The sequence below is a fragment of the Rhopilema esculentum genome, chromosome 10, assembly GCF_057945365.1.
Source record: "Rhopilema esculentum isolate cy_ngs chromosome 10, ASM5794536v1, whole genome shotgun sequence".
Classification (NCBI taxonomy): domain Eukaryota; kingdom Metazoa; phylum Cnidaria; class Scyphozoa; order Rhizostomeae; family Rhizostomatidae; genus Rhopilema; species Rhopilema esculentum.
In genome coordinates, this window is record NC_142824.1 from 4,148,011 (window position 1) to 4,172,502 (window position 24,492).

The 24,492-nt window shown below is 34.7% G+C and overlaps 2 protein-coding genes across 3 annotated transcripts in view; both read left to right on the forward strand.

Annotated features, from left to right (window-relative positions):
* Window positions 1-18,151, forward strand: part of LOC135691341 (tetratricopeptide repeat protein 27) — a 36,750-nt gene extending 18,599 nt beyond the window's left edge. For both annotated transcript variants that reach the window (XM_065209184.2, XM_089110459.1), the window contains 21 exons: window positions 495-575; window positions 1,567-1,616; window positions 1,924-2,030; window positions 2,396-2,462; window positions 2,825-2,938; window positions 3,288-3,323; window positions 4,046-4,105; window positions 4,307-4,429; window positions 4,829-4,906; window positions 5,310-5,405; window positions 5,768-5,821; window positions 6,698-6,796; window positions 9,376-9,428; window positions 10,752-10,830; window positions 11,486-11,572; window positions 12,116-12,176; window positions 13,006-13,058; window positions 13,469-13,546; window positions 14,546-14,657; window positions 16,446-16,546; window positions 17,789-18,151. In XM_065209184.2, the coding sequence (XP_065065256.2) occupies window positions 495-575; window positions 1,567-1,616; window positions 1,924-2,030; window positions 2,396-2,462; window positions 2,825-2,938; window positions 3,288-3,323; window positions 4,046-4,105; window positions 4,307-4,429; window positions 4,829-4,906; window positions 5,310-5,405; window positions 5,768-5,821; window positions 6,698-6,796; window positions 9,376-9,428; window positions 10,752-10,830; window positions 11,486-11,572; window positions 12,116-12,176; window positions 13,006-13,058; window positions 13,469-13,546; window positions 14,546-14,657; window positions 16,446-16,546; window positions 17,789-17,893 (1,694 nt within the window). In that variant the 3' untranslated portion in view covers window positions 17,894-18,151. The remainder of the gene's footprint in view (window positions 1-494; window positions 576-1,566; window positions 1,617-1,923; window positions 2,031-2,395; window positions 2,463-2,824; window positions 2,939-3,287; window positions 3,324-4,045; window positions 4,106-4,306; window positions 4,430-4,828; window positions 4,907-5,309; window positions 5,406-5,767; window positions 5,822-6,697; window positions 6,797-9,375; window positions 9,429-10,751; window positions 10,831-11,485; window positions 11,573-12,115; window positions 12,177-13,005; window positions 13,059-13,468; window positions 13,547-14,545; window positions 14,658-16,445; window positions 16,547-17,788) is intronic.
* A 396-nt stretch (window positions 18,152-18,547) lies between these two features.
* LOC135691468 (beta-2 adrenergic receptor) lies at window positions 18,548-23,589 on the forward strand. Its single transcript, XM_065209332.2, has 3 exons — window positions 18,548-20,386; window positions 20,670-20,819; window positions 21,572-23,589. The coding sequence occupies exon 3, from the start codon at window positions 21,625-21,627 to the stop codon at window positions 22,606-22,608; it is 984 nt and encodes a 327-aa protein (XP_065065404.1). The 5' UTR covers window positions 18,548-20,386; window positions 20,670-20,819; window positions 21,572-21,624; the 3' UTR covers window positions 22,609-23,589.
* The last annotated feature ends 903 nt before the right edge of the window (window positions 23,590-24,492 follow it).

The window sequence follows — 24,492 nt, forward strand, 5'->3', positions numbered from 1 at the left end:
CAGTGCACTATTAATCGTTATTAATGTTGTTGAATTTATTTCTCTTCTTTGCACGAAATAATAGGGGGCGTGGGGGGGTTTACTTCTTACAATAAGTTTAAATGTTTGTGTCATGTTAATGCAAATTTAGAGATTTAGGCCTGTATGCCTTAGGCTAATGATGATGAGTAAAAGTTTGGCAATTATGAGGAAATTAGAAATATGGAGTTGAAACTATTTCAAAATTTCAATCTTGTAGGTACAGGAGATTTTCAGGTTGAACGAAAAATTTCTCAGTTAAAGTTGGAATTTTCATCCTTCCACGCCCCTCCAAAATTAGCCACTTGTTTTCGTCCCTGTTCTCTTCTATCTCAGAATGCTAGTTCCCACAAAAATGTTTTGTCAAACATACTTTTATCTAGCTTCAGCTAAATATAACGGACTTCTTGATTGCTTTAGAGGTAAATGAATGCCCTTACCTAGGGTCTTTAAACTTATAAATTGATATTTTGTAGGTGCTCCTGGAAAACGAACGAGATTTCAGGAAAAAGAATTAGCTCAACTTCGTCTCAAGTTAAAGGTTTCCGATGAGAGATGTATGTCAAAGCGATCTTGGGATACATTGCTTTTAAATACACGATTCTTTTACTTCTGCACGTTCTTGAATAGTCTTAAGAAATTTTTTTTATTTAGTTGCCACTTTGGCGTAAATTCCTTCCAAGGTTAATCGTTATTGAGTTTGAGCCATATCGAGTCCTGGAATTCGTTTTCATATATTTTCATATAACATACCGTAAAAGCTTTATTAAGCCCCGGGTGGGGGGGGGGGTGGTTATTTATTATTATTAGTCTTAGAAGGGTAAGGCTATAAGAGAAGGGGGTTTTTAATTATTAAAAGTAAACATATCGTGCAAAAACTATTTTGTTATAAAAATGTCATGCAAATGTTTTCAAAAAACGTTGCTAGCAGCTTTGAAAGTTTTTTGATATTAATCGAGTGTCCTCACCTTGATCAGAGTCACCAGAATAAACTGATAACCCCGAGACATCTTCTTAATGAATTTCATCCTCTGGGACTTCTTCAAAAGAATCAACATCAATATACTCTTGATTTCTGAGGCGCACAAGGAAGTCTTTACCCGGGCCGTGTTTAATACATATGTTCTAATCATCATCACACCCGTCAAGAGACCCACTCTCTCCTCTATTTGTTTATAAACTACTGAAAGAGTTTTCTCCTTTAAATAATTCCCTGTGTGTATACAGTGGAATTTAAATTACAACTGAACTGAAGAGACCTGAACTGAAGTGAACTTAACTGAAGTAATTTAAATAACAATTTGGAAAAGAGCTGTTGAATTTTAACACATTTAACTAGAAAAATAACCTCACAAGGAACCTTGACTTCTTCACCATATCACTTTGCCAACGTAACAGACTGCACTATTATTAGTATATGAAAGAAACCCTGAAATCTTCCAATAACCTCCTGGTTGCCACACTTTACAAAGCTGTTTTACTGATTGTCTTTCACTGATATTTCTATGTTCTAGACAGCCTTATTCAAAGACTTCTCTCTGATTTTAGGCCCCGTCAATCCGGATAGAAATACAAAAACAGAAGCAAATGTACCAAAGGTCTGAGCTTCTTTTCTCAAAACGTTTCGTCTGCTACAACGGTAGCAGCTACCAATTTAGTATACATTTTAGTTTTTATCTCTAAGAATGGTGCAGTTTCAAATAGTTATTGTTCGTTTTCCGTTTTTCTAAATTAAAAAGCATTTGACATTGGTTGGAATAGCAAAAGTATAAACAAACACGGAATTTAAAAGAGATCTCTTATGTACTCTAAGAGCTACAGTGAAATCTGTTCAGGAAATTCCAACATTTTTGCTTTTTATTTGTTTGATTTTGAATACTTTTTATATCATACCTTTGCTTCCAGGATCTGGTTTTAGAAGACGAAACCCTCCTTCCGAACATAAAGTATTCTGACGAGGATCCAACTCCATGGTTAAATTCTTTAGAGCAAGCATACATTTTGGGCCTCTGGTATGTTGTTAGAAGAACAGCTTCAACTAGTTCCAATACTTTTAAATATCACTTTTTATAAACAACAAGAAGCCTGCTAAGATAAGAACATCACTGCAGTCCCAAAATGTCATTTGAGAATTTTGCGCTTTGCCTCAACAATTTTGCTTCGATTGTGCTCTAATTATGAGTAGACTTTCTCAGTTATCTATATCTGGCCTCGCAAAATGAACTTTCAACATTCTGCCAATTTTTGTTCCTTAAAAGTATATGATCTTATCATCATCACACCCATCAAGAGAGCCACTTAATGCGCAAATGCGCATGTTTTCTTTGTTTTCTGTCTTGTTGCTAGAGATGGTAATAAATTGCGTTACACTTTTCAGTGCCGTATTACAGAAAACCCGACCAAAAGACAATATTCTCACAGAGGAGCTACAAGCCTATATTCAGGTTTGTACTGTATATTTAATGAGTTACGTCATAGAGAGCAAAAACTAAGCTTTAGCACTTCGAAGGCCTTTATGAATGTCAGCGTCAATTTATATTTGTGATATATGAAATGAGATAGAAGAGATATGAAATGAGATTGATGAATTCTTTTTGTTTAATCTTCACAAAAATTTCAGGGCAATTGAATTCTAGATGATTTACCATTTGAGTTGTTTAATTTTTTCATATTCGATTATCTAGACACACACCTGGCGTACCACGTTTTTAAGAGACGCCTGGGACCGGTTGTGTAGATAAGTCCGGGTTTTAGATGATATACGGGCACTTGTTGTTTAGATAACTCCGGTTTTATCTTTTGCTAGGCTGTGATTAAGGACCCACAAGCATGGGCAGTTCAAAGCAAGGCACTGTTTATTCGCACGCTGCTAGAGTGCCAGAAATCGAGAACGGTAGAAAGATCTATGATGCAAATGGAGGTGAAAAATTTGTCCCTGCTCCGGTTGTCGTTGTCCTGTTAAATACTAGTGTCATGTAGTTAGAATTTGTATATTTTAAAGATCATAATGTGAAATAATCAGTAATTGTTGATGTTCCAGAAATCTATAGTTCGTATTTTTTATCTTTTAATAAATATTCCACCTGTATCCTGCCCGATTCTTGGCTTAAGTGATCTTGACATCTTATTTAGAAAGAGATGCGTGAGATAAAAGTCAATTACTGAAATCTTCTTAAAAATGAATCTTAACTTTTGATGTCAGTTTTTTAAAAACATGACGCTATCTATATGGATAATATCATGAAACCGTTGAATTTATTATTTTTTAGAGCCTCGTTGAAGAATATCAGAGCTCAGCAACGCAGGTTGATTGGACATTTTACGCAGTTTTTGCATAAAAATATACGCAGTTTTTACTAATCTGACGACAATACATTTCCTCTGCCCTATCCACCTAATCATGTTGTAGTCCATAATTTCTTAGCAGACAGTCGCCAGTGAATTTACACTTATTGCACAAACAACGTATCTAGACCATCTTCCCTGCTATATTGAAACATATTGATTTTGTGAAAGTATAGAATAGGCTATTTGAACATATCCAATTGCCTTTCTACGCTTAAATTTCTCAGTTCGAAAATTTTCACATAACTAATCGTTGACACGAACAGGATACATTATGCCTGTGAAATCCAAAAACAATATATTGTGATTTTAAGGGCAAGGGCGTGAGACAGCTTTATGAGCGTCCCTGTTTAACACTACTCTCAACTTGTCAGCTGCCACTTGAAATTTCTGTTTTCGCGTCCATTCAAATTTTGCCCCTTTTTTACCCTTTTAAAAATGTTTCGAGAGTATCTGCCACAACTATTAATCTGTATAAACAACTTGATAAAAGTAGTGATACTGAAATATCAAGGCTCATACTTTTGCATAAATTTATACAATGAAATAGGCTTTCAGTTGTCTTTCTTTGCATTTTTTGCAATTCACTACAAAATTGTTTGAAATTAAAAGATTCTGAGCGAATAAGGCAATTATTTTGCAGCATTCATACAATAAGATATGTTTGTTTTCTTTATCTTAGGCCAACGAAAGACTGTACTTGCTTCATGCAGTTGATGTGCCTCCTATTTGGACGTATAAGGTAGTGAAGAATTAATTTTTTATTTTTCTAAGACTGTCAGTGCTACAATGAAATTTTCTTAACACGTACTTAGCAGGCTCTACACAATTTGCAGCATGCTACATTCGGAAGGGATTGAATCTTATCCCATGACCCTGTCGGAAATCTGGCCGACAAGAAACTTTTCCTGTTTCCAAATTTATGAATATTTTGCTATTTTAGGCGAATTTAGCTCGTATTCTGGTCAGCCTTGGTTGTGTGAAAGCTGCGTTGGACATTTTTGAAGCAATACAAGCCTGGGACGATTTAATTGCTTGTTATCAAAAGCTTGGCAGGCTTGAGAAGGTATCCAGTTTAATCACTCTCTACAACCTGATCTTCGAATGTCTATTATTTTTAAACAACCTTTTAAGAAAGTTCCGGTGGGAACCCTTTAAGATGAAAATTAGAATATGTTTGCTGCATATAGTTTCTAGTTATCTATGTGCAAAGCAATCCAACTTTTGCTGCTTCGCCAATCAAAACGAAGCTTTGCCCATCCCATCGATGTTTAGCTTAAAAGCAGAACATATTTCAAGATAAGTGTATATGTACCCTCAAAGTGAGTTCGGTTTTTAATTAAGAATATCCGATATAAAAGTATTTGAGGCTTGATTGTGTCAGCCATTTTACTTTGGAGTTCAGGAGTTTGATAGAAGTTCTGCAATATAAATATTCTTAACTAGGCTTTCGTTTCTCCTTGAGGCTGAGCAAATCATCCGATCAGAACTACAGAAGAAAGAGACTTCAACACTTTGGTGCCTGCTTGGTGACGTCACAAAGGTATGATCTGCCTACATTGAAATGGCTCGATTAGGAATGAAAATGTCTCTTCTAAAGAGACGGCACAAAGATCGCTATTTAGAATGGAACAATTAGCTACTTCATGTAAGGCTATTCCATAAGCATTTTGTTTGAAAACATTTCCTTTACTTTGCAATTATGACGCAGATTGTTTCCATTGGTCCTTCAGTTTGCATGGAGTGGACGTATCTCTGTAAGTTTGTAATTTTTAAAAGGATGTAGAGATCTGAAATTTCAGCTCATCTGGAGGTGGTGTCTACGAAACCCAGTGTTTGTATCTGTGGCATTTGTCCTTCTCAAAATTGGTAGCATGATAAACCTATTAATCAGTGCTTTGAAATACTCAGAGAGGTGCATCTTTTAAATGGAAACAATTTTTCAGGACACCGAATACTATGAAAAGGCATGGGAATTTTCAAAGCATCGGAGTGCAAGAGCGCAAAGGTCATTGGGATACATACTCTTAAGATCTGGAAAGGTATTGACTTTTAAGCGTTATTATATGCTCCTTTAAGGTTTCTCGACAAGGACTTAACAGTGTGTTTTGTACATCAAGCAATAAGGACATTCTCCTTACCCTTATCAATAACCCTTATCTTTAGAAAAAATCTACTTTTTGATTGTTTCATGCTTTTGCCAAAAGTATTATTTTTGTGTACAGGTATGCACTTGCATGAACACACTCAGCAAGCAAAGAAGTGATGTAGTTTTCTTTTACAGTATGTCTAAATCACTATGGCCACGTCAGTCAACCTTTCATGTTAACAATAGGCCCTTTCCATGATTTGCTACAGTATTCGTTTATTTTGTATATCCTGATATAAGCAATTTTTCTTTTAGTTACAAGAATGTATTCCACACTTTTCAAAGTCGTTAGAAGTTAGCCCACTGCAGGTTTGTTTGATCATCTTTCCTTATTGTTTAGATTTATATATTTCGAGTTATAATGAAACTGTTGACTTTCTGAGACAGCGTACGAATGTTAAATTACACAAGCAAGATATCGTTAACTTAATACATGCTAAGAAGGTAAACTTCGTTGGCATATAAATGGGATTAATGAAAACTCTCTGTTTATATCTAAATGGGTTGTGTAGACGTAATATATTCGGCAAACAAAGGCGTCTGCATTTTCGATTTTGGGCTTTATCATGATGCTGTTTCTGAATTTGCTTTGTCTGTTTTTGCTCCTCGCTTGACCAAGCTTTGTTTTTGAATTAGTTCGTATCACATTGCCATCTGTGTTGAGACAGTATCGCCCTCTTTATGATTAACTAGACCACTGATCCTTCTACACTCCATTGTTACACAATTGGGAAGATATGAAATACTGAAATATGAAATTGGACTCAAAAGCTGTATAGATATAAAGGCCTGTTGGAAATATTATTATAAAGTATTATCTAAAAGCCAGTGGGGGGAGAAAAATTAAAAATAAGTGAAAATATTTATCGTTAAAATTTCGCGCCTTTCTTTCAGATTTCCATTTTAGTCAAAGAAAATGCATTTTTTGTAAAACTATAATTTTAAATTGAGAAATAGGCTGGTCTGTACTGAAATACACGTTTTACTATGTTTCCTTTCGTTTTAGTATCATTTCCTATCGAGTTTTCTAGATAAAATGGATTCTGTTTCATAACGGATGCTTTGCAAGCAAATAAATTAATTTGTTGTCATAAACTGTAGTGCTATGAACAAGTTGCCTTCAAAATACAAGGGTTTGTAAGTTTTTGCATTTGGGTACTAACCTTCTATTTTTTACATCTGTAGCCTCAAGTATGGTTTTCGCTCGGTTGTGCTGCCATGGCAACAAATCATTTTGATATTGCCCAGAATTCATTTCAACAATCTGTAACTATCGAACCGGATGTAAGTGCTCCTTCTAGCGATTAGAATATTATTCTTAGGCAGGCTGTGTTTGCCACGGCTTGCTTTGCAAATACTTTACAGTCCTATCTATAAACATCAGATAATTTCGACCAAGGCTCGATGTTCTTGGTTTTTTATATTTCAAAATTGTTTGTTTTGCAACTATTTTTTATGCTCATAGAAACTTATAAAACACTACTACAAATTCAGTACTATAACGATACCACAGGGGGCATAAATCTTTATAGCAATTATAGCAAAAACCCATTGTTTTTTTCTTCTAATTTTGAATGTGAGGCTGGGGATGTTCTTACGTTGTTCTGATTTTTGGTTGATCAAGCCTTAGTGTACTTATAAGGAAAAAAGAGTGCAATTTCATGATAGCGAGGTTATACTATCATTCATTAATTGTTAGAAATTCTATGCTATTCTGATCCAACAAGTGTTGCCCATCTTAGTGAATACCGTTTGAGTCTATGAATATCTTCTTATATATGCTAAATGGAATCTTGCTCTCAACCATTTATAAACGCAATGCTAGCTGCAACATGATATAAACTTTTTTAGTCAGGTTGAACAATGTCGTTGTGCTCAAGCGAAAACTAAGGCCTGGTTCAAACGTCGCACTTCTCATGTGCCGAACCTAACTCGAGAATTAAGTACTTGAGGGGCACGACGTTTGAATCGATTTGGTACGGCAGATTTAGTTAGGAGCGGCAAACTAGTTGGATCGCCAGAGCTTGCCGAGCTGCACGACTCCAGCACGGCACGGTTTCAAGCGTCGAACTTGTCGTGTACCGAACTCAATGCATAATCATATTTAATTATATTTAATGCAAAATTATACATAATTATATTTAATTTAATTTATTTTGAAAATTTATCTCATAGCATTGAATTCTCGTCGCCGTTTTGCTTTGCACCTTGATTTTAAACCAAGATACTTCATATAACAATCCTAAAACCCATTTGGCGCGACATAATTAAGTTCAACGTTTGAAACGGGAGTCGCGCTAAACATGCTCAAATGTCGCTCCAACCAGAGTTAGGTTCGGCCAATGATACAGAAGCGCCGAAGGCGCTAGATGTCTAACTCACGGGTACGCTGTGAGGCAAATTTGTTTACTTCCGCCATTTTTAATAGTGGAAAAAAAGGAACTTGCTCCATACAGAGCCCTTATAAATTTGGTAAAAGTAAGGATTGATTTCGTCCATTTCTCTTTCGAATATCGATGTGAAATTTGGTGAGTGGCCTTATATTGCACTTAAATTTATGAATTGATGTTAATATTGGAAAAATAGGCCGTCATTCGCAAATCCAAGCATTTACAGTCGCGGTGCTTGCTGTGGTGTTTTAGGTCTCTTCCAAATTCCAGAAAATAATGACTGATCTGTTTTAAAACGGATCCAATAATAATGTTTAGCCACTCAATGCATAATTTTTTTAACACATTTGTACAAAGATGTGATTTAGTTACTTTTTCTTTCTTTGTTTACAGAAACTGCTATGAAATATCTAGGCCTTACTCTAGAAAAAGCCGAAAATAGGTCATAATTCAATGCTTGGATATTAATAACAGAATAAAGTGACCAATTTTTTATTTTATATAATTATTGATGTTTTTGGACTATTTCAAAACCACACTCGTTGCTTGTAGTTATTCTTCAGCACAATGCGTCCCTCTCCGCATCTTTAGGCCTATAAAATATCTCCGGGGTACATTTTCACGACAAAGATTACTAATTTGGCCTTACCAAGAGAAAAGAAATTTGATTCATATCAAATTTTTCTTCCTATAAATTCAATTTGATAAACTAAATATAAAACATTCGCACTTTCCAACTCATGCCATATTAGGTTCTAAACGACAGACAGAAAAATTCAAGAATTATATGTTTAAATCGTCTATATTATTAGATAACAGACTCAAAAAGCTCTTTCTAATTTATATGAAGATAAAAAATAGCAAGCACATACTTTTTCAATTCATAAAAACACGACAGGCCACTGCTATATTCCCCCAGTAACTGCGTAAACCAAAAAAGCCATATTTTTTAAAATTCTGTTTAAAAACCCCAAAAAATTATTATGTATTGTTGATTTATATCTCCTCTAACTACCTGCATCAGAAAAGGCACTGAAATAGTTGTGAGTCACGAGAAAATCATTCATTCAATAAGCAATTTTCCATACTGAACCCTATTGCAGCTCGCTTTTTGCCACTATTTAAAATGGCGGAAGTAAACAAATTTGCCGCACTCGGCAGTAAGCAGCATGACCCGAGTTAGACATCTAGCGCCTTCGGCGTTTCTGTATCATTGGGTTCGGCACATGAGAAGTGCGACGTTTGAACCAGGCCTAAGTTCGCAATGATTGAATCTGGATGAAATCTGCATACAAGTAGGACCCTAAGATCTCCCCACCTACTTAGCTCGACAGTAGAATGACTTTTCCAGTACTTACAGGCGCGTAGTCTATGACTTAATTCTGTTCTTTGCTTAAATTGTGTAAATCAATATGATATTCATTATCATTCTTTTAATGCTTTATCAAACTTTTGACGTCATTTCTCTTTCAGAATCACGAGGCGTGGAACAATCTAGCAAATGTTTTTGTGCGAACCAAACAAAAGTAAGTCTCTTTTCTCCCGGAGACTGTTAAAGCTTGTTTATCTTTGAAGAGTTTATTTGCACTTTCAGGTGTTGATTGTTTGCATGTTTCAGAGCTGTTGTTACTTCATTTCAATTCAAAACTTTGTTCTTCTTTAATGTCAAAGATGTCTATTGTCATCACATTTTATTTTACTGTCGCCCAGTACCCAGGACCTCCCTCGGTCAACATGTCTAGAGATACACCTGAAAGAGAATTATTTTGTAAGACTCCCCGAAAATAAAACAGACCAGTTTCATTTCTACTTCTTCTTTTTATTTTCCTTTTTGCCTTCAAAATGTTATTAAGGAGATGATGTTCTTTTTTAATAAACGTAAACGAATGGATTTGACCAAAGTTTGTGTTCGATTGATATTGAGATTAGCCGATGAATTTCTTATGGGCATTTGTGTGATTGCCAGTTAAAATTGTAGCATGCCTTTGATGTACGGAAATTAATATATAATATATAATAACGGATATATAATTATCATCACTAGATTGAATATATGAGTAGTAATATAAAACCAACTTTTTCTATCGACTTCTATCTCATCACAGCAATCTGGACCAAAAAGGATCTCAGAGATACGAAAAGGAGCAATGCACAGTCTTTTGGCAATAACCATATTTAAAAATTTGATTGCAGTCTCCCCTTTTCAAAATTATCCACGACTTCCCTGAGCTTAAATAACCAATGTGATTCACCTTGAACCCGTAGTAGCTTAGGTTAAAAGAACTAAATGTGAATGTAAACTAGAAATGAAACCTTATTGTATAATTTGAATGTATTTAGTTTATTCGACATTGGCTTGCTCTTTGGTTTGTTCCGAGCTTATTGCGAGAAGCAAAGTGCGCCCCAACTGATGGCGATATAAAGTTTAGCTTTATAAAGTTGAGTCATTTAGTAACTGTTGGAAAGCTGCTTCAAATGAACATTTTTCTAGTTATATGGAGCGTTTTCTTGCGCATGGAAGATTTTTCATAGTTCAGGATATAATGCCAGACGTGTTGTCAATCGCAGTTTCCCTCCATTTTATAGCGCTTCTTATTGAGCTGAATGTACACGCTATTAATAATCTCCATGGAAGTGCTTTGCACAATAAGATCCTCACTCGCTTTTTAATTAAAGTCTTAGTAAGCCCGTGTTAAGTAATAAGTCTAGTTTATGTCAGGATTTAGGGTACTTATGCTTCCCTTAATACTAGCCAGGAAATGCGAATTATTTTTTGCTTTGTTGGATTCAACAAAGATTAATTCGCTTGTATTTGCAGGACTCATTTTATCGGGTTTTTCTCTTCACAGACATAGAGCTTTTAAAGCCCTAAAAGAAGCTTTAAAAGCAGATTACAGCAGTTGGCAAATATGGGAGAATTTTCTTTTGGTAAATATTTTTTTGTCTTTGGGTAAGGTGGAAAAGCCATAATGACTCGTGATTATTATTTCTTTCGTTACAAAGTAAAGTATTGACTCAGTCAGAAGATCCTATTTTTTCTTCTCAAACATGTTTTGTACATTACTGTCAAAAATATTGGTTTTTTCCTCACTTCATTAGGCACAAGATTAGTTATTTCTGACCTTTAATTAAGCTGCACTTTAATTAAGAGCCAATTAGGTTTTTCATCCACTTTCTTCCCAAACGCAAATACCTCAAGCCTACATTTAATGTTACAAATGTATTTCTACTCGATATTCGCCATATTTTTTTTAAGTCATTAACTACACTGCTTTAACAAAGGCTATAGAATTGAAGTCATCTAATTTTTAGCAACAGTTAAAAAGTTAAATATTTGTCAGGATAACAAATAGGCCTTCTTTAACTTTCGTTTTTTCTATTTAATCAATATTATGTCTCTATTTCTCAAGGCTGTTATTTTATGTTAGTTTATTGTGCAATTCTTTTTTATTTTTCTTGTTTTCTAATAGAAATGATTTTCGTCTGATAGATAAAGTTTCTTAATAGTAGGTTTATTTGCGATTCAAAAATTCCTTCAACTTAAACCAACTGATCTGCAATGTTAAGAGATAAATTATTTCAGGTTTCTGTCGATATTGGTCAATTCAAAGAGACAATGAGATGTTTTCATAATTTGCTGGACCTTAAAAGGAAAGAAATTGATACTGAGGTAAAATTATTTTGACACGTTGAACGGCATTAAAAGCTGCCTGATAAATCTATTTCGTTTTCAATAAAGGTTACATAACTTTATCAACATTTTCGGTAAAGGTTTTGACCATGCCATGCCTGTGAAAATGACAGTGATTTTGATAATACCATGCTTGTGAACATGACAATAGTTTTGAAAATGCTGTGTTTGTGAAAATGGATTTTATTTTTATTTTTTCATGCTTGAATTTATGACAATGACATGGTTGTTGACATGACAATGATTTTTACTATTACAATAATTTTGACAATGTTATGCTTGACAAGATGACAATAATTTTGACAATGACATGCTTGTGAATGTCTGACAATATTTTCCACAATTTTGTAAAGGCCTAATCAAGTTACCAGGTCCGCTTCGAAATTTCAGTCCCTCCCGAAAGCAAACGAAACACGTAGTAGTTTGGAGTCGCCGAAGAGCTATCAGAGTTTCATGTTATAAATTGTTAGCAAGCATAATAGTTGACATTTTATCTGTAATCAGTTACGGTTTTTTACTTAGGTTCTAGGAATTTTAGTTGGTGCAGTCACGTCGGATATCAAAGATGCCAACGGCGAACCAGGTTTAGTTTTTTTAACTTGATAATACTTCTCAGTTCTCAATGACTTAGTTCCTTGTGAAGCTATGATACCCCGATATCAAATTGTTAGTTTATTTGGCAGCTGTATAGTGTTAATTTAGAAAATAATAGGCTTCTGATATGTCTTGTTTCTGGTACGGATTCTTTGAGTCTCGCCGTTTCATATCTGCTCTGTCCATTAGATGCTGGATAAACTGAATAAGTCTGGTATATAATCCTAATACCAAATGCAAATCCTTCATGGTGATTGACTTTACTCTGCAAATATTTACCTCAAAAGTTTATCGCTGTTATTATATATGATCCACATGTCTATATCATAAAATACATTTGCGGAAGCTTCCGAAATGATATCGAACTTAGGCCTAACGTCATACTGAACCAGTTGCCTATAATGGTAATGTTTTCATTGTCACAGTTTTTGAGCAAAATATACTAACTTCGTTCTTAGCTTATTTTCTGCTTTACATATCTATGTTTCTAACCAGGTGGCATACATTATCTAAACCCTTATTTCTCCTTCAAAACCATGAAAAATTATACACCACCGGCCTTGGGTTATTTGCCAACAAGTGATATTTGTAAAATTTGTAAATGTAACCAGCATAAAAAACCATAGCAAATTTGCCAAATTTCAGCTGCTTTTTTAAATTTATTTTTTATATTTTTCTTTCTTGTCAGTCTCTTAAAATATCGTCTATGTTGTGATGTGAAACATTCTATCTAACTCTTTGAGTGTGATATAATCTTACATCCAAAAATCCTTTTAGAACCTTTTGGACGAAAATTTACTAAAATGTTTGATTTTTAGCTTCTTCTTTAACTGGTAAATTGAAGGAACTTTTTGGAAGAATCACTTCTGAGGTATTCACCTTTTTCCTTTTTACGCTAAATTTGAATGTAAGGACTGCTGTCTATGATATTTAGCTAGTTTCGTAATTGCTTGAAAGATTTTTGTTTTTAATTTGAAGTGAGCATGTTCTCATCCCCACAGCATTTCAGATTGTTGCTAATAATAACAACTTTTTGAGCCGATGCTTGAGTTTTGTAAGTCTAAACAAGGAAATCGTAGTAAGTGTACCTTAGTGCATGGTCATGCGGTGTTTCATTCAATTCAGTTTCAGTTCAATTCAATTCAATATTATTTTTATACTACAGAAGAATAATTCTATGATATTAATGTAATGTAAACAAACCAAGGAAAGTATGGACTTACTTAGCTTGGAAAGGTTAGTGTGGGAAACGTATGATTTATCTGCAGATTCGTTTTTCAGATCACAAATAATGCCAATGTGTGGGCACTTTATGGTGATTTAAGCAGTGCGGGAGACAGTTCAGACGATAGGGAAAAGGTATTGTCGCCTTTGCCACTTAATTTTGATTAGAGGAGTGATTGACAAAGCACTTGATTTCCAGCCTTTTTGGAATTTTTAGTTTGTTGAATTAACTGTTTAGCCCTGTGTACTTGTTGATTAAGTTCAGGAAGACAGTAATGTTGATTACGATTGAATTCCATTTTCAAATACAAATTGTAGAACAAAGCCTTTCTGAAGCAGAGAAAGGGCCTTAGACATCAGTATCCAAGTCCAATTGCTATGTTTCCACATCACTGCGAGCGGAGCTGGGTCGGTGATACACCAGTATCAGTGGCTCAACCTACCTTAAACGTTATAAAGGAAGAATGTACTAGCCAGAATTATGAGAATGATCCCAATGCTTTTGATTTGTGGCAGGGAATCGACAAGAAATGCCCATTTTCTCCCCATCAACTGATTTACAGCCTTATCTTAAAGCATAAAAGCCTTAAGTTTGTAAGATGCCTAGATGTACGAGAAGCTTGTTTGATTTCAGCAATAAAGTACATGAAAATGTAAAAGAAGTAGTGATAAACGAATGGAATATTTAAGTAGGGAACATGAAGAGGGTGGGAGAGTTGGAGGAGAAGGAAAAGTACTTTTGTTTTGACATGTAATCAAGCAAAGAGGGAGATTCTCTTTGAATCCTTAGACATCCCCGTTTAGCCAATGGAATATAGGGCTATAAAACCACATGTCCTACCCTAGATTTATAAATCAAAACCTTCATTAGATGACAATATTCCCAACCAGGAGGTAAGTCTCTAGAGTCGCTTATGATCAATAATTTTATAATGACGTAAGCAAATGGTTTAAATAGACAGAACCTGTCGTAAAATTAACTCTGATGACAATTTACAATGAAAAATACAAATGTTTGAACACTTTGTATTTTGACATGTTAGTGCATATATGTTTATTGCCAGTTGTGCTTTAGTTTATTTATCTTAAGCTCCCAGTTACTTCCCTGTTTCTAATTTGCTGCATACTCTTTAGGTTTTGAGTTTTTATTTGAAAGCAAACAGATGTATTGTGCAAAATGCCACGTGGGAGAAGGATGCTTCGAAAATTGAGGCCGTGATTGAAATCAGTAACAAGCTTATTAATGGTGAGCATATGCACAGTGACATCTGCTTTTCATTTTCGACAGTATGGCCAAAACAACAGAATGGAGAAATATATGCTTCTTTCTACCTCCATAGACATTTCTGTATAAGAACATAAGGCAACATGCAAACCCATGATTTAAGCAACAACTTTTCAAACTAGTAAATAAAGTTTATAAACAAATATTTTAGACTGAAAGAATTTCAAATTGTTTTTTATTTTTTCCCTTTGAATTATACGTCTAGAATGAAAACAACAATGTTATATGTATTATTAGTAAGTCATTGTAAAGAACACTTTATTTTATCAAGTTTTATGCAAAGAGATGGGAATCCTCCACCTAAGTAGCTTTTTCAATTATTACTTAGCCCTGGGACGTGGCCAAATGTCAGCCTGAAAAGGGTCTTTCAAGTGATATCCTAAGAGCTTTGTTCACACGGGAACGATTGCGTACCTTTCCATATCGTTCCGTTTCAAAAAGTGGAACGCTCAGGGGTCGTGTTCACGCGGTAACCCTTTTAGTCATACGGTTCCGTTCCGAAAATTGGAACGTTCGCTAGAATGATGCGAAAAGTGGAACGGTACCATATCCGCTCCGTGTGAGCAAGTAAACTGGTCTGAAAAATGAAACGATTGCTCATTTGGCTAAATGCTTGCATTGTTCCAAAATTTAGAACGCTATTGGAATAAACACAATCATTTCCTTGTGAACGGGACCCTAAAAGGATGCCCAGACATTTTGAATTTCACGTAGGCTTCTGTTTCAAGTTCGTTCTGTTTAAGTGCAGCTGAAAATAAAGTTAGTGGATAATTGTAGAGAAGGTAATTGCAAACGTAATGGGTTTGAGAGACTGTTCAATTATTTTATATGTAAATATGAAAAATAGTTAATGAAAACTGTGGTGATTAGAAACCAGTTTCGCAAAGAGAGACCTGTGCAATATATTATGCAGGAAAAACTTGTATCTTATGTTACTGAAAACAGATTTGCTGCTCCATCTGAAGAATATCTGGAATGGTTCGTTGTTGAACCCTTATGTTCTCTCCGACTTTAAAAAGTTAAAATCTGAGCAATTTTGCCTGCTGATTTCTCCAAAATCCCTAAAATTTCCGTCACATAAGCTCCTATAGGATATGCAGGTGTAATTCCAGTCTCCATTTACTTTCTAATACGCTTGACTTTTTTGCCGCTGTCTTTCGCGGTACTCTTCGTGCCTTGCTGGGGTCATTTTTATTTCGACTGTTCCTGCTGGAGACTCCAAAATTCACTGGTTATTTATCTAAGTAGGTCGTCATAAGTAAGTAGCAGAAGTCAATGATTTTAAGCTCCATGCTGAAACGGCCAGACAACTACTGGCATGCGGTGTCTGTAATATCCAATGTTGATTGTGACCTAGTTCTTGTGTTTTCTGTTCATAGTATTTCTGCTCGCCGGCCAATTCCCTTCTGTTTCATTCCGTTTTGTGCGTTTCAGTCCATTTCTGCTTTGTTCCGCCAGTTTGTATTGCTCTACAGTTCTGAAGCAACATGGCTGCTTTTTTGTTATTCGGGGTTTTCTACGTCCTACACTCTTAAATTCATGCTCCTATTTTTACATTCTTGTCCGAGTAATAGTCACGTTAACATTTGTAACGAATGTGATTTCATAATGAAGAAAATTTCTAACTTGTAACTATGGATAGAGTACTGCTTATACCACGTATATATTATCGAAATAGAGCCCTTACCTTTTCAACATATATATTGGCGTAATTCATTTATTTTCTTTCTTTTTTATGTATTTTTCCAGCTACGTTTAAAACTGTAAAGCATGAGAAAGGAGAGGCCAGAGACGTGCAAATAATTTCATCGACTAAAATGGCGGTCGGAAACTTTCTTAAAAGATATGCCGTAAGTATCGTTTCAACTTTTTGCTTAAGTTACGCTTCAGTTTTCTGAAAAGATTTTTAAGAATTACTTTTCATTTTGTCGGAATATAGTCCTTATGATTCTGTCAGATGTTTGATTAAAGCGTTATATCAGATTTAGACATCAAACGAAAGGGTTCAAAAAGGCTGAGAGCTTTTAGGGAGGTCTAACCTCAATTCTTTATGGTGGCGCGAGCAAACGCACTTCGTGACAAGATCGCTTGTTCGTTATTCATCAAATTGTTAGTGAAAATCTTGCCAACAGGGCAACCTCGAAGAGCAGCCTTAAAACTCGAGTTTGTATCACAATTGGAATGAACTGGGTGTGTTCATGTCAATACAGTAAACCAAAATGTCGGTTTTCTGCTGCACCTGTCTCAATAGTTGGATTGATCTAACATTCGTGTTTGGAAACTGACCTAGTTTCGCTTATATTGTTTTTTGACGCTGTTATTAAGCAGAGTCGACGTTGCAATTAGAAAAAACTCATTAGTTACGGGACGTATATCGCTGGTTAAGCCTCCTTTCTGCACCGCTTCATTCAAAAATCATTTCTTTAGTCTTCTCCAAAATTGAAGAAGTAATTTTCTCAGTAAAAAGTGGCTTAGATTACCAAAAAATCCATGTTGTTAGGTCGATGGTCACATTGGCGCGAGCTTCTTTATGCCACACGCTTTCTTAAAATCCATTCAATAATCATTTGAGTCGGTATTCATAAGCCTATAATCCCATTAGTTGCGAGGTGAATATACAGTATACATTGTCTCTTATGTATGTAGCATCTGTTCGTCTTTTGGTATGAAGAAGAGGTTCCTTCTTTTTGCCATTGTTTTTTAGCCTTATATTTGTATGGGTAGCTTCTTTTAAAAAGGAATTTTGATGTTCATAAGCCTTCTGGCTTATAATCACTGATAAAGCTCACATAATAGTTCATATATAATAAGAGCATTCTGTTTAATCTTTACAATGTCAATGCTTGGAATAGGTAAACAAAGTCACTGCTTTTTATTGCTTAATAGTCGTTTTTCAATGCAAAATGCGAATATGCCGATTATTGATTTTTTAAAGAAAACGATGCGGAAGCCAAAACTAGAAATACTTTTCCCAAGCCACCAGCCAGCCAATTTTCACGTGCGATTTCTAATAATTAATCTTGCATATTACGAGTTTCTTTGTTTTTATTCGATTCTTGCTTGTAATCAAAATTTGTCTTAATCTATTTTAGATTGTATACCCAGATGAAACTTTGCAAGAAACAAATGAAAAACTAAATGACCAACTAAAGGATTTGAAAGAGAAATATGATCGAATTTGCAGTTTATTAGCCTAAGGATTAGTAAGATTATATTTTTTGAATTTCAATTTTCATACCATATATATGTACATCTATATTCTGTGGAGAAATCTGCTGATATTCAGTATTTGATTCGATATCCAGCACTCATGTATGTATTCCCACATTAGGACTTTGATGGAAAAGTTCAGCAATATAAGGAACTCAATGGATTTACATAGACGAACACTTCGTTGGTCCATTATTCTCAAATGTTGTTTTTTCGAATTTTGAAAATTTTTATTGATAGAGACGGTCATTTTGCATACCGATTTGTTTTTTTTGTCAAATCTCACTCACCGTTTTGGAGAACTGTTTTTCACTTTGGAGAGTAAATTTCAGGCTTGTCTTACAGCAAGCAATTTTTTGAAAGCATTTACTTTGAGATGCATTTATTTAATACAAGTATTAACAATCGTGCGTAGTAAAAAATATATTTCAAGAATTCACGAGTTTTGACTAAATAACCTGAAAAATACCATGAAATACGACTTGAGGTGCTAAATAACTTAATTCTGTTATCAATTGAATGATATATACAGTTTATTAAAATATTACTGTTGCTTTGACCTTATTTGAGACCAATACCAAATTTTTTGTAATTTGATGGCAATAACATGACCCCACGAAGCAATATCCCAGCCAATTTTTAACATATTTTACTGATTTCACACATATAGAAGCACTTCGTAACACTCTTTCAGGTTTTGTAGTCCTAGTAAAATAGTAAAAACATTTATATACAGCTTTGCTTCTCTCTTTGATGTTTTTAGGATCCCCTAAAATTTGTTATTCTTCATAGAATACATGTTTCTCAAACTAAAATTTGATGTCACAAAGGCCAACGTCAAATAACTTTTAATTTTATAAAGCTGAATAGATATGCACATACAATGCAAAGTATGCAGCCTTTAGTTGAACCTGGGAAAGAGTCTTCCGTGTTAGTTCACGTTGCATTCAGGTGTCAATTATGCTTTTTACAATACAGAAATAACATATTAGAGAATACAAAAAAGTCTTCCTATCTAAAAAACGATACATGCAAATACGCATCAAAACAAGATATATAATCAGATATAAAATAGAAAACCAACACGTTTTTCAAGATTTGCTTTTTCTTATAAATCTACTGTTACATGTTGCATTTTGAGTGACAATTGTAAGTTTGAAATGTACCATTGTCTTGTCTTGGCAAAAAAATTCAAAGCAGCATGTAGGAAGGAATATTCAGTAAGAACAATACTTCTTTAACAGTAACCACAGCAACGCTTTTCGGTTGTTTCTGTATGTATTCTAATGAGAGTTTTTCAAAGAAGAATTTTTTGATCTTTTCATCCTTTTGTGTGAATATTTTTACTTGAATATTTGTTTGAAAAATGATATGAAAAATATTCAAAAAAGAAGTTTGAATTCAAGTAACTCATGGTTTAGGTCTTTCTTTTCTTCTGGTGTCGCACAGAAAGAGGAAGAGAGAATTTCTGAGAGAAAGAGGGTCTATTGGTTCAGTTATCAATTAGCAAACCTATAGTGCGTATTGACAACTGTACCAGTTAGATTGCGAAATGTTTACAACCCCTGTTTACAGGAGATGAGTTAAATGTTTGCTTTGGCTGCCCTTTTATAAATCTCACAAGTTTGCTAATTGCTGATTAGTATTATTGATGAATAATGGATCGAGCCACCAGCAAATCGCTACAGGTTGGAAATAACCCACGTAAATGATAATCATACTGGTACGCAACCGTCAAGGTAAGTAGGTTTCAGCTTCGATACGATGCAATCCCAGGTTCAAGTGTTTATATCAATTTCACTCAAGAAGCATATTGCTTGTATGTTTTCACGTTGAGCACGTTCGCGTTTTTAAGTTACAGATGCAGGGTGTGAAAACCGTTGTTACGACAACTATAAGATATTTCAATATGAGTTACTTTGAGGCTGGAAATAGCTTTGTTACTCGTAGATCACGATCCAAGTTCTCTAATGTTTTTAAACAGGTTTAGTTTAAATAGTAGTAGTATTTTGTAGTAAATAATAATGATGGTCACATTTTTGCAAGTAACACTGCTGGTAAAGTTAAATCTATTTTTCAGTAACACATTCATACACAAGGCTTTGTATCTGGTATAGATCGCTGGTTTAGTGTTTTTAGATATATTCTCCCTCGTATTCCTGTACCCATTGAATCGAGATTTGCAACTATCGAGGTTTTATCCTTTTAATCCCGTAAAATTTTCACTAATCGAGCTTTCAATCCTAATAATTCCGCATAATCTAATTAAGCATTTAAGCTCTGTTTCGATACCACCTTGTATTTGCTATACATCAATTTCTATAGCTCAGTCTGTTCAGAAAATCATATTGAAGCATTTTGATATATCAGCATTGTGCATTAAGAAGATTTGTGAGAAAATAGGTTTTCCGTACTGTATAAGATAGCACGATTGCACAAAAAGACAAGACTATTGAACACTTTGACCAAAGGACCAAAAGGTGAGCGAATACCGACTTAAAGTGTCAAAATGGTTCCAATTTTTATGCCATCCTGATTTATGCTGCGCAACTTTGAAGCTTATTCGGCATTTCAAACAACACGGAGAAAGCTAGTTTTGAGATACTATGTCGTCCTTATTTTGCATACACAAAGCTGATTCCTTATACTGCATTGTTAATTTTTTATGAATATAATGGCCATCTGCAAAGAAAATGATTAATTTTTCCGCTTACCGGTAATTGTTTGATTTATTTTGCTTTAAAACATATGTTCTTCTTTTAGCCGAAACGGGAAGTTAAGATAACAAAGAATGAAGAATTGTTAAAGTATTGCAAGTGAAAGAAGCGCGATCGTTGTGTTAGAAAGGAGATACGACGCAGCCAAATGAATGTTGCAGAGCGCAGAAATTGATCGTTTGCGAAGCACGTAAGGGTAAGTATTCAAAACTGCTTTCTCGATTTCTGTTTCATAACTATGATGTTTGGTAAAACCACAAGCGAATATGTTTAATTTCTTATCTTTATAAGAAATTTTCTTCTTGTTCAAGCAAATTGACATTAATTTTTGAAGTCAAACATGATTTTGCTAGCAATAGTTCGGAATCACATCATTTGTATTATAAAATATGTTACTTCCTTGATTTCTAGGTTTTAAATGTATTGAAAGAATCTAGCATGCTTCTGCGTCCTAGCAAGTAAATAAATAAAGCAGGAGCAGTTTGTATTTCAAATGCGAAATTTTTTTTATTCAGTCCTTTAGCGTAATAGTTATTCGATTTTGTATTTTGTCAGCTAGAAAAGGAAATATAGGCTCTGATAGTTAAATTGAAGCTTTACAAGTATTTCCTCAAATGCCAAATGCTACGGAGAATCTTGATTAAACGGCTTTCGAAATGTTCTTGGAATTAATAGGTTTAGCTAAATAATTATAAATGTAATTTTTAACCTTTATGAAGGAAATTCATGAAGACAATTATTCAAGGTAGCCTCTTTATTAGAATCTACAGCCGTTTGCCAATTCAGCTTACAAAGTGAGCAGACGGTTGGAAAAATATGTCAACAGCTGTAAAACAGTGTACATTTGAAAATTGCTTTTAATTTCTTCACAAAATCTGCTCTGCCTTTCTTCACAGAATTTACGTTTTCATGATCAAACTTAAACCTGTTCTATCTACGAATTTTTAGATTCAAGAAGAAGGTAACTTCACATCCAAGGTTGTACGAGTGACGTTGTAGACATGACAGAAAATGGTACACAATGCCTGTTTCTGACTATTAGTGATGTGAGTGGATATCCATCTGTGAAATTCACTGCCATAGCAACAACTGTGATTGGGAGCATATCATCCATCGGGTCGATTTTGGGAAACGCTCTTGTTCTGTTCGTGCTGTTTAAACATGAGCGTTTGAGGACACCATCGAACGTCTTGCTTGGCAGTCTGTGTTTGACGGATTTTCTCACTGGCTTTATCGTTGTTCCAACAATCTCCGTTCGGCGCATCACAGAGGCATACGGCAGTGGAATATGCATCATACGAATTGTATGTGCTTATTTCTCATACCTGACCGTGATTGTGTCAGTAGTGACAATTGGTTTGATAAGCATCGACCGGTATTATGCAATCATGATGCCATTTAGTTATGAAAGAAATGTTACTGCAAGAAAATATTTTGCTTTTCTTACTTTAGTTTGGTTGATACTTGCAGTGCACTCTTCTTTGCCATTTCTCCAGATCCTAAGTGGTACAACTTTCTTCAAAATAGCCTTCAGCCTAATGGGCGTGACCATCATCATGTTCGCAGCTTTGTATACCAGGATTTCAAAAGTAGTGAAGCGTCATCGGAGCAAGATTTATCCAAGACCAAGCAGTTATCGTGCTAGCGAATTACAACAACAAGACGGAACAGCAGCTACATTGGGTGGAGAATCGGGCAACCATCGGAATTCGGAGCGAAAGAGAACCAATACCATTGCCATTATTCTAGCAACTTCCGTCATTTGTTACGGTCCACTTGCTATGATTTTCGTGCTTCGTGGAATCCAAGGGGATACTTTTGAACTAATATATATTGCAGATCCATGGGCTGATCTCATCTTATACTTGAACAGCAGCATAAACCCGGTTATCTACTGCTTCCGAGCCAGGGATATTAACGAAGCAGTGCTGGGAGCTCTTCCAAACAAAGCGAGAAGACTGTTCAATAGAACGATTAGTATTTGACATCCCTAAACATTTTAGATCAGTACTTTAAAAATCCGATGTAAATCGCGTCTTGTTCTTTATAACATACTGTATGACAATCTAAAACTTCAATATCTTCTTAGGTATCGTGAATATAGCCATTGCTGATAAATGACTTTTTAATATTAATACATTCATATCTGCGTGCAGACGCATAGATACGCTTTGTAAAATGTCTTCAATACAGTTCCAATTGATGTGCCCCCAATACCAAGTAACCGCAAACAACGGTTATCAGTAACATCCTAGTAATATTCCTTTAGATAAAAGCCTTGTAGAAGCAACTTCAAATATGGGACACCCTCCTAACGTGACGGTTGTTCTTTTTATGGAGTTGTTTGTTGCATATTTGTTTGTTGTTTGAATCTAAGAATACTGGCTTGAAATCCGTTCTCCTGTTTACATAAAAAGAATCACGATGTAAGTAATTAAGGAAACTATTTAAAATGGCCTGATTGATGAATTAGCCACAGCTATTAAAGTTTCTAGGGTTGTATTCAAAACCTCGACCGTTTATATTTTAGAACAAAAGAATTCTTTATCGAAAGCTATACTTATGAATATGAAGCCCTGTATGCAGTGGCGAAATATTTGTATTAATTGAATTAAATTCATTTTAAAATTCTGTTTGACTACATTGGATTCTCGTCGCCATGTTGCTTTGGTATTGACTATTATTCTTATCAATGAATAATTTTTTGCTCATTTCGTTCTTTAAGGAAAGGCTGTCATCGACACATTTCGTCAAAGCCCTCAGGACCATTCAACAGTACATACCCCCTAGCTTCATTTCTATACAACTATAGTTAATAAGTGCCTTCTTCAAATATCTTTAACTTTGGGTTTTTTAATATTATGAATAGCATGTAAATATCCATTATTTTTGCTCAGCCAAGGGCTCGTTTAGGATATTTTAATAAAGCTGTTTAAGTTAAAAATTTTAGGAATTGCTGAACAATAAGCAGCAGCGAGAAGATTGTTTTTATTGAAAGAATCAAAGAAATACTGTAGTATTTGCAACAATTGCAGAATTGAGTAGACGAACAGATCTAAGTACCTCGTTGAGATTTTTGGACACATGACGCACATGAGACCTGAACACTTCCCTAGAGCGAAAAAGCTAGCAATCACACTGCTTACACCCTATTAATTGAAGAACAAGTTAAGAACAATCTAGCCTCAGATTTTCTAAAAAAATAAGAACAATCAGCCTGAACTTAAATTAACTGGTTCTTATAAAAAAGAGTGTACACGTTTTTTATAAGAACAACCCTTATAAGAAACATCAAGCTGATATTTGCCAATAATAAGAACAACATAAAAAACAAGGCGGAGTTAGATTCAACAAACCTCAAGAAAAAAAATACCAGCAAATTTTTAAAATAAAAAAATTGCAATAGAACACCAGAAAAGCGATAAGCCTTTCCATGTTTATTGGGCTTATTTCATGGAATGGGCTGATTGCAATTTGCTAAGTTACCATAACAAACTTACCAAACTTGCGTCATCATATCAAATCTATTTCCTTTGCTGAATATAAAACTGCAGGTACAAGTGCAAAAACTCGGACAGGGACTTTAATTACCTTATCAAGCATATGTTGTGTCCGGACACTACTATCCACAGAATATTCGATTTAAAAGAAAGAGAAGAAATTAGAAACATTTGAGGTTGTAACAATGCTAAAGATAAAAAACTCCAGGCTGAAACTGGAGTCAAGTGTTCCTATAACAAACGTGTAGTACAAAATGACCAGGATGGTTAAAGGCATTGAGTCATGGCAAATAGGCCATTCTCTAGATTCATGTGATATCAGCATCTGTTGTTGACAACTTGCTATTGACGGAATGACGGAAGCTGTTT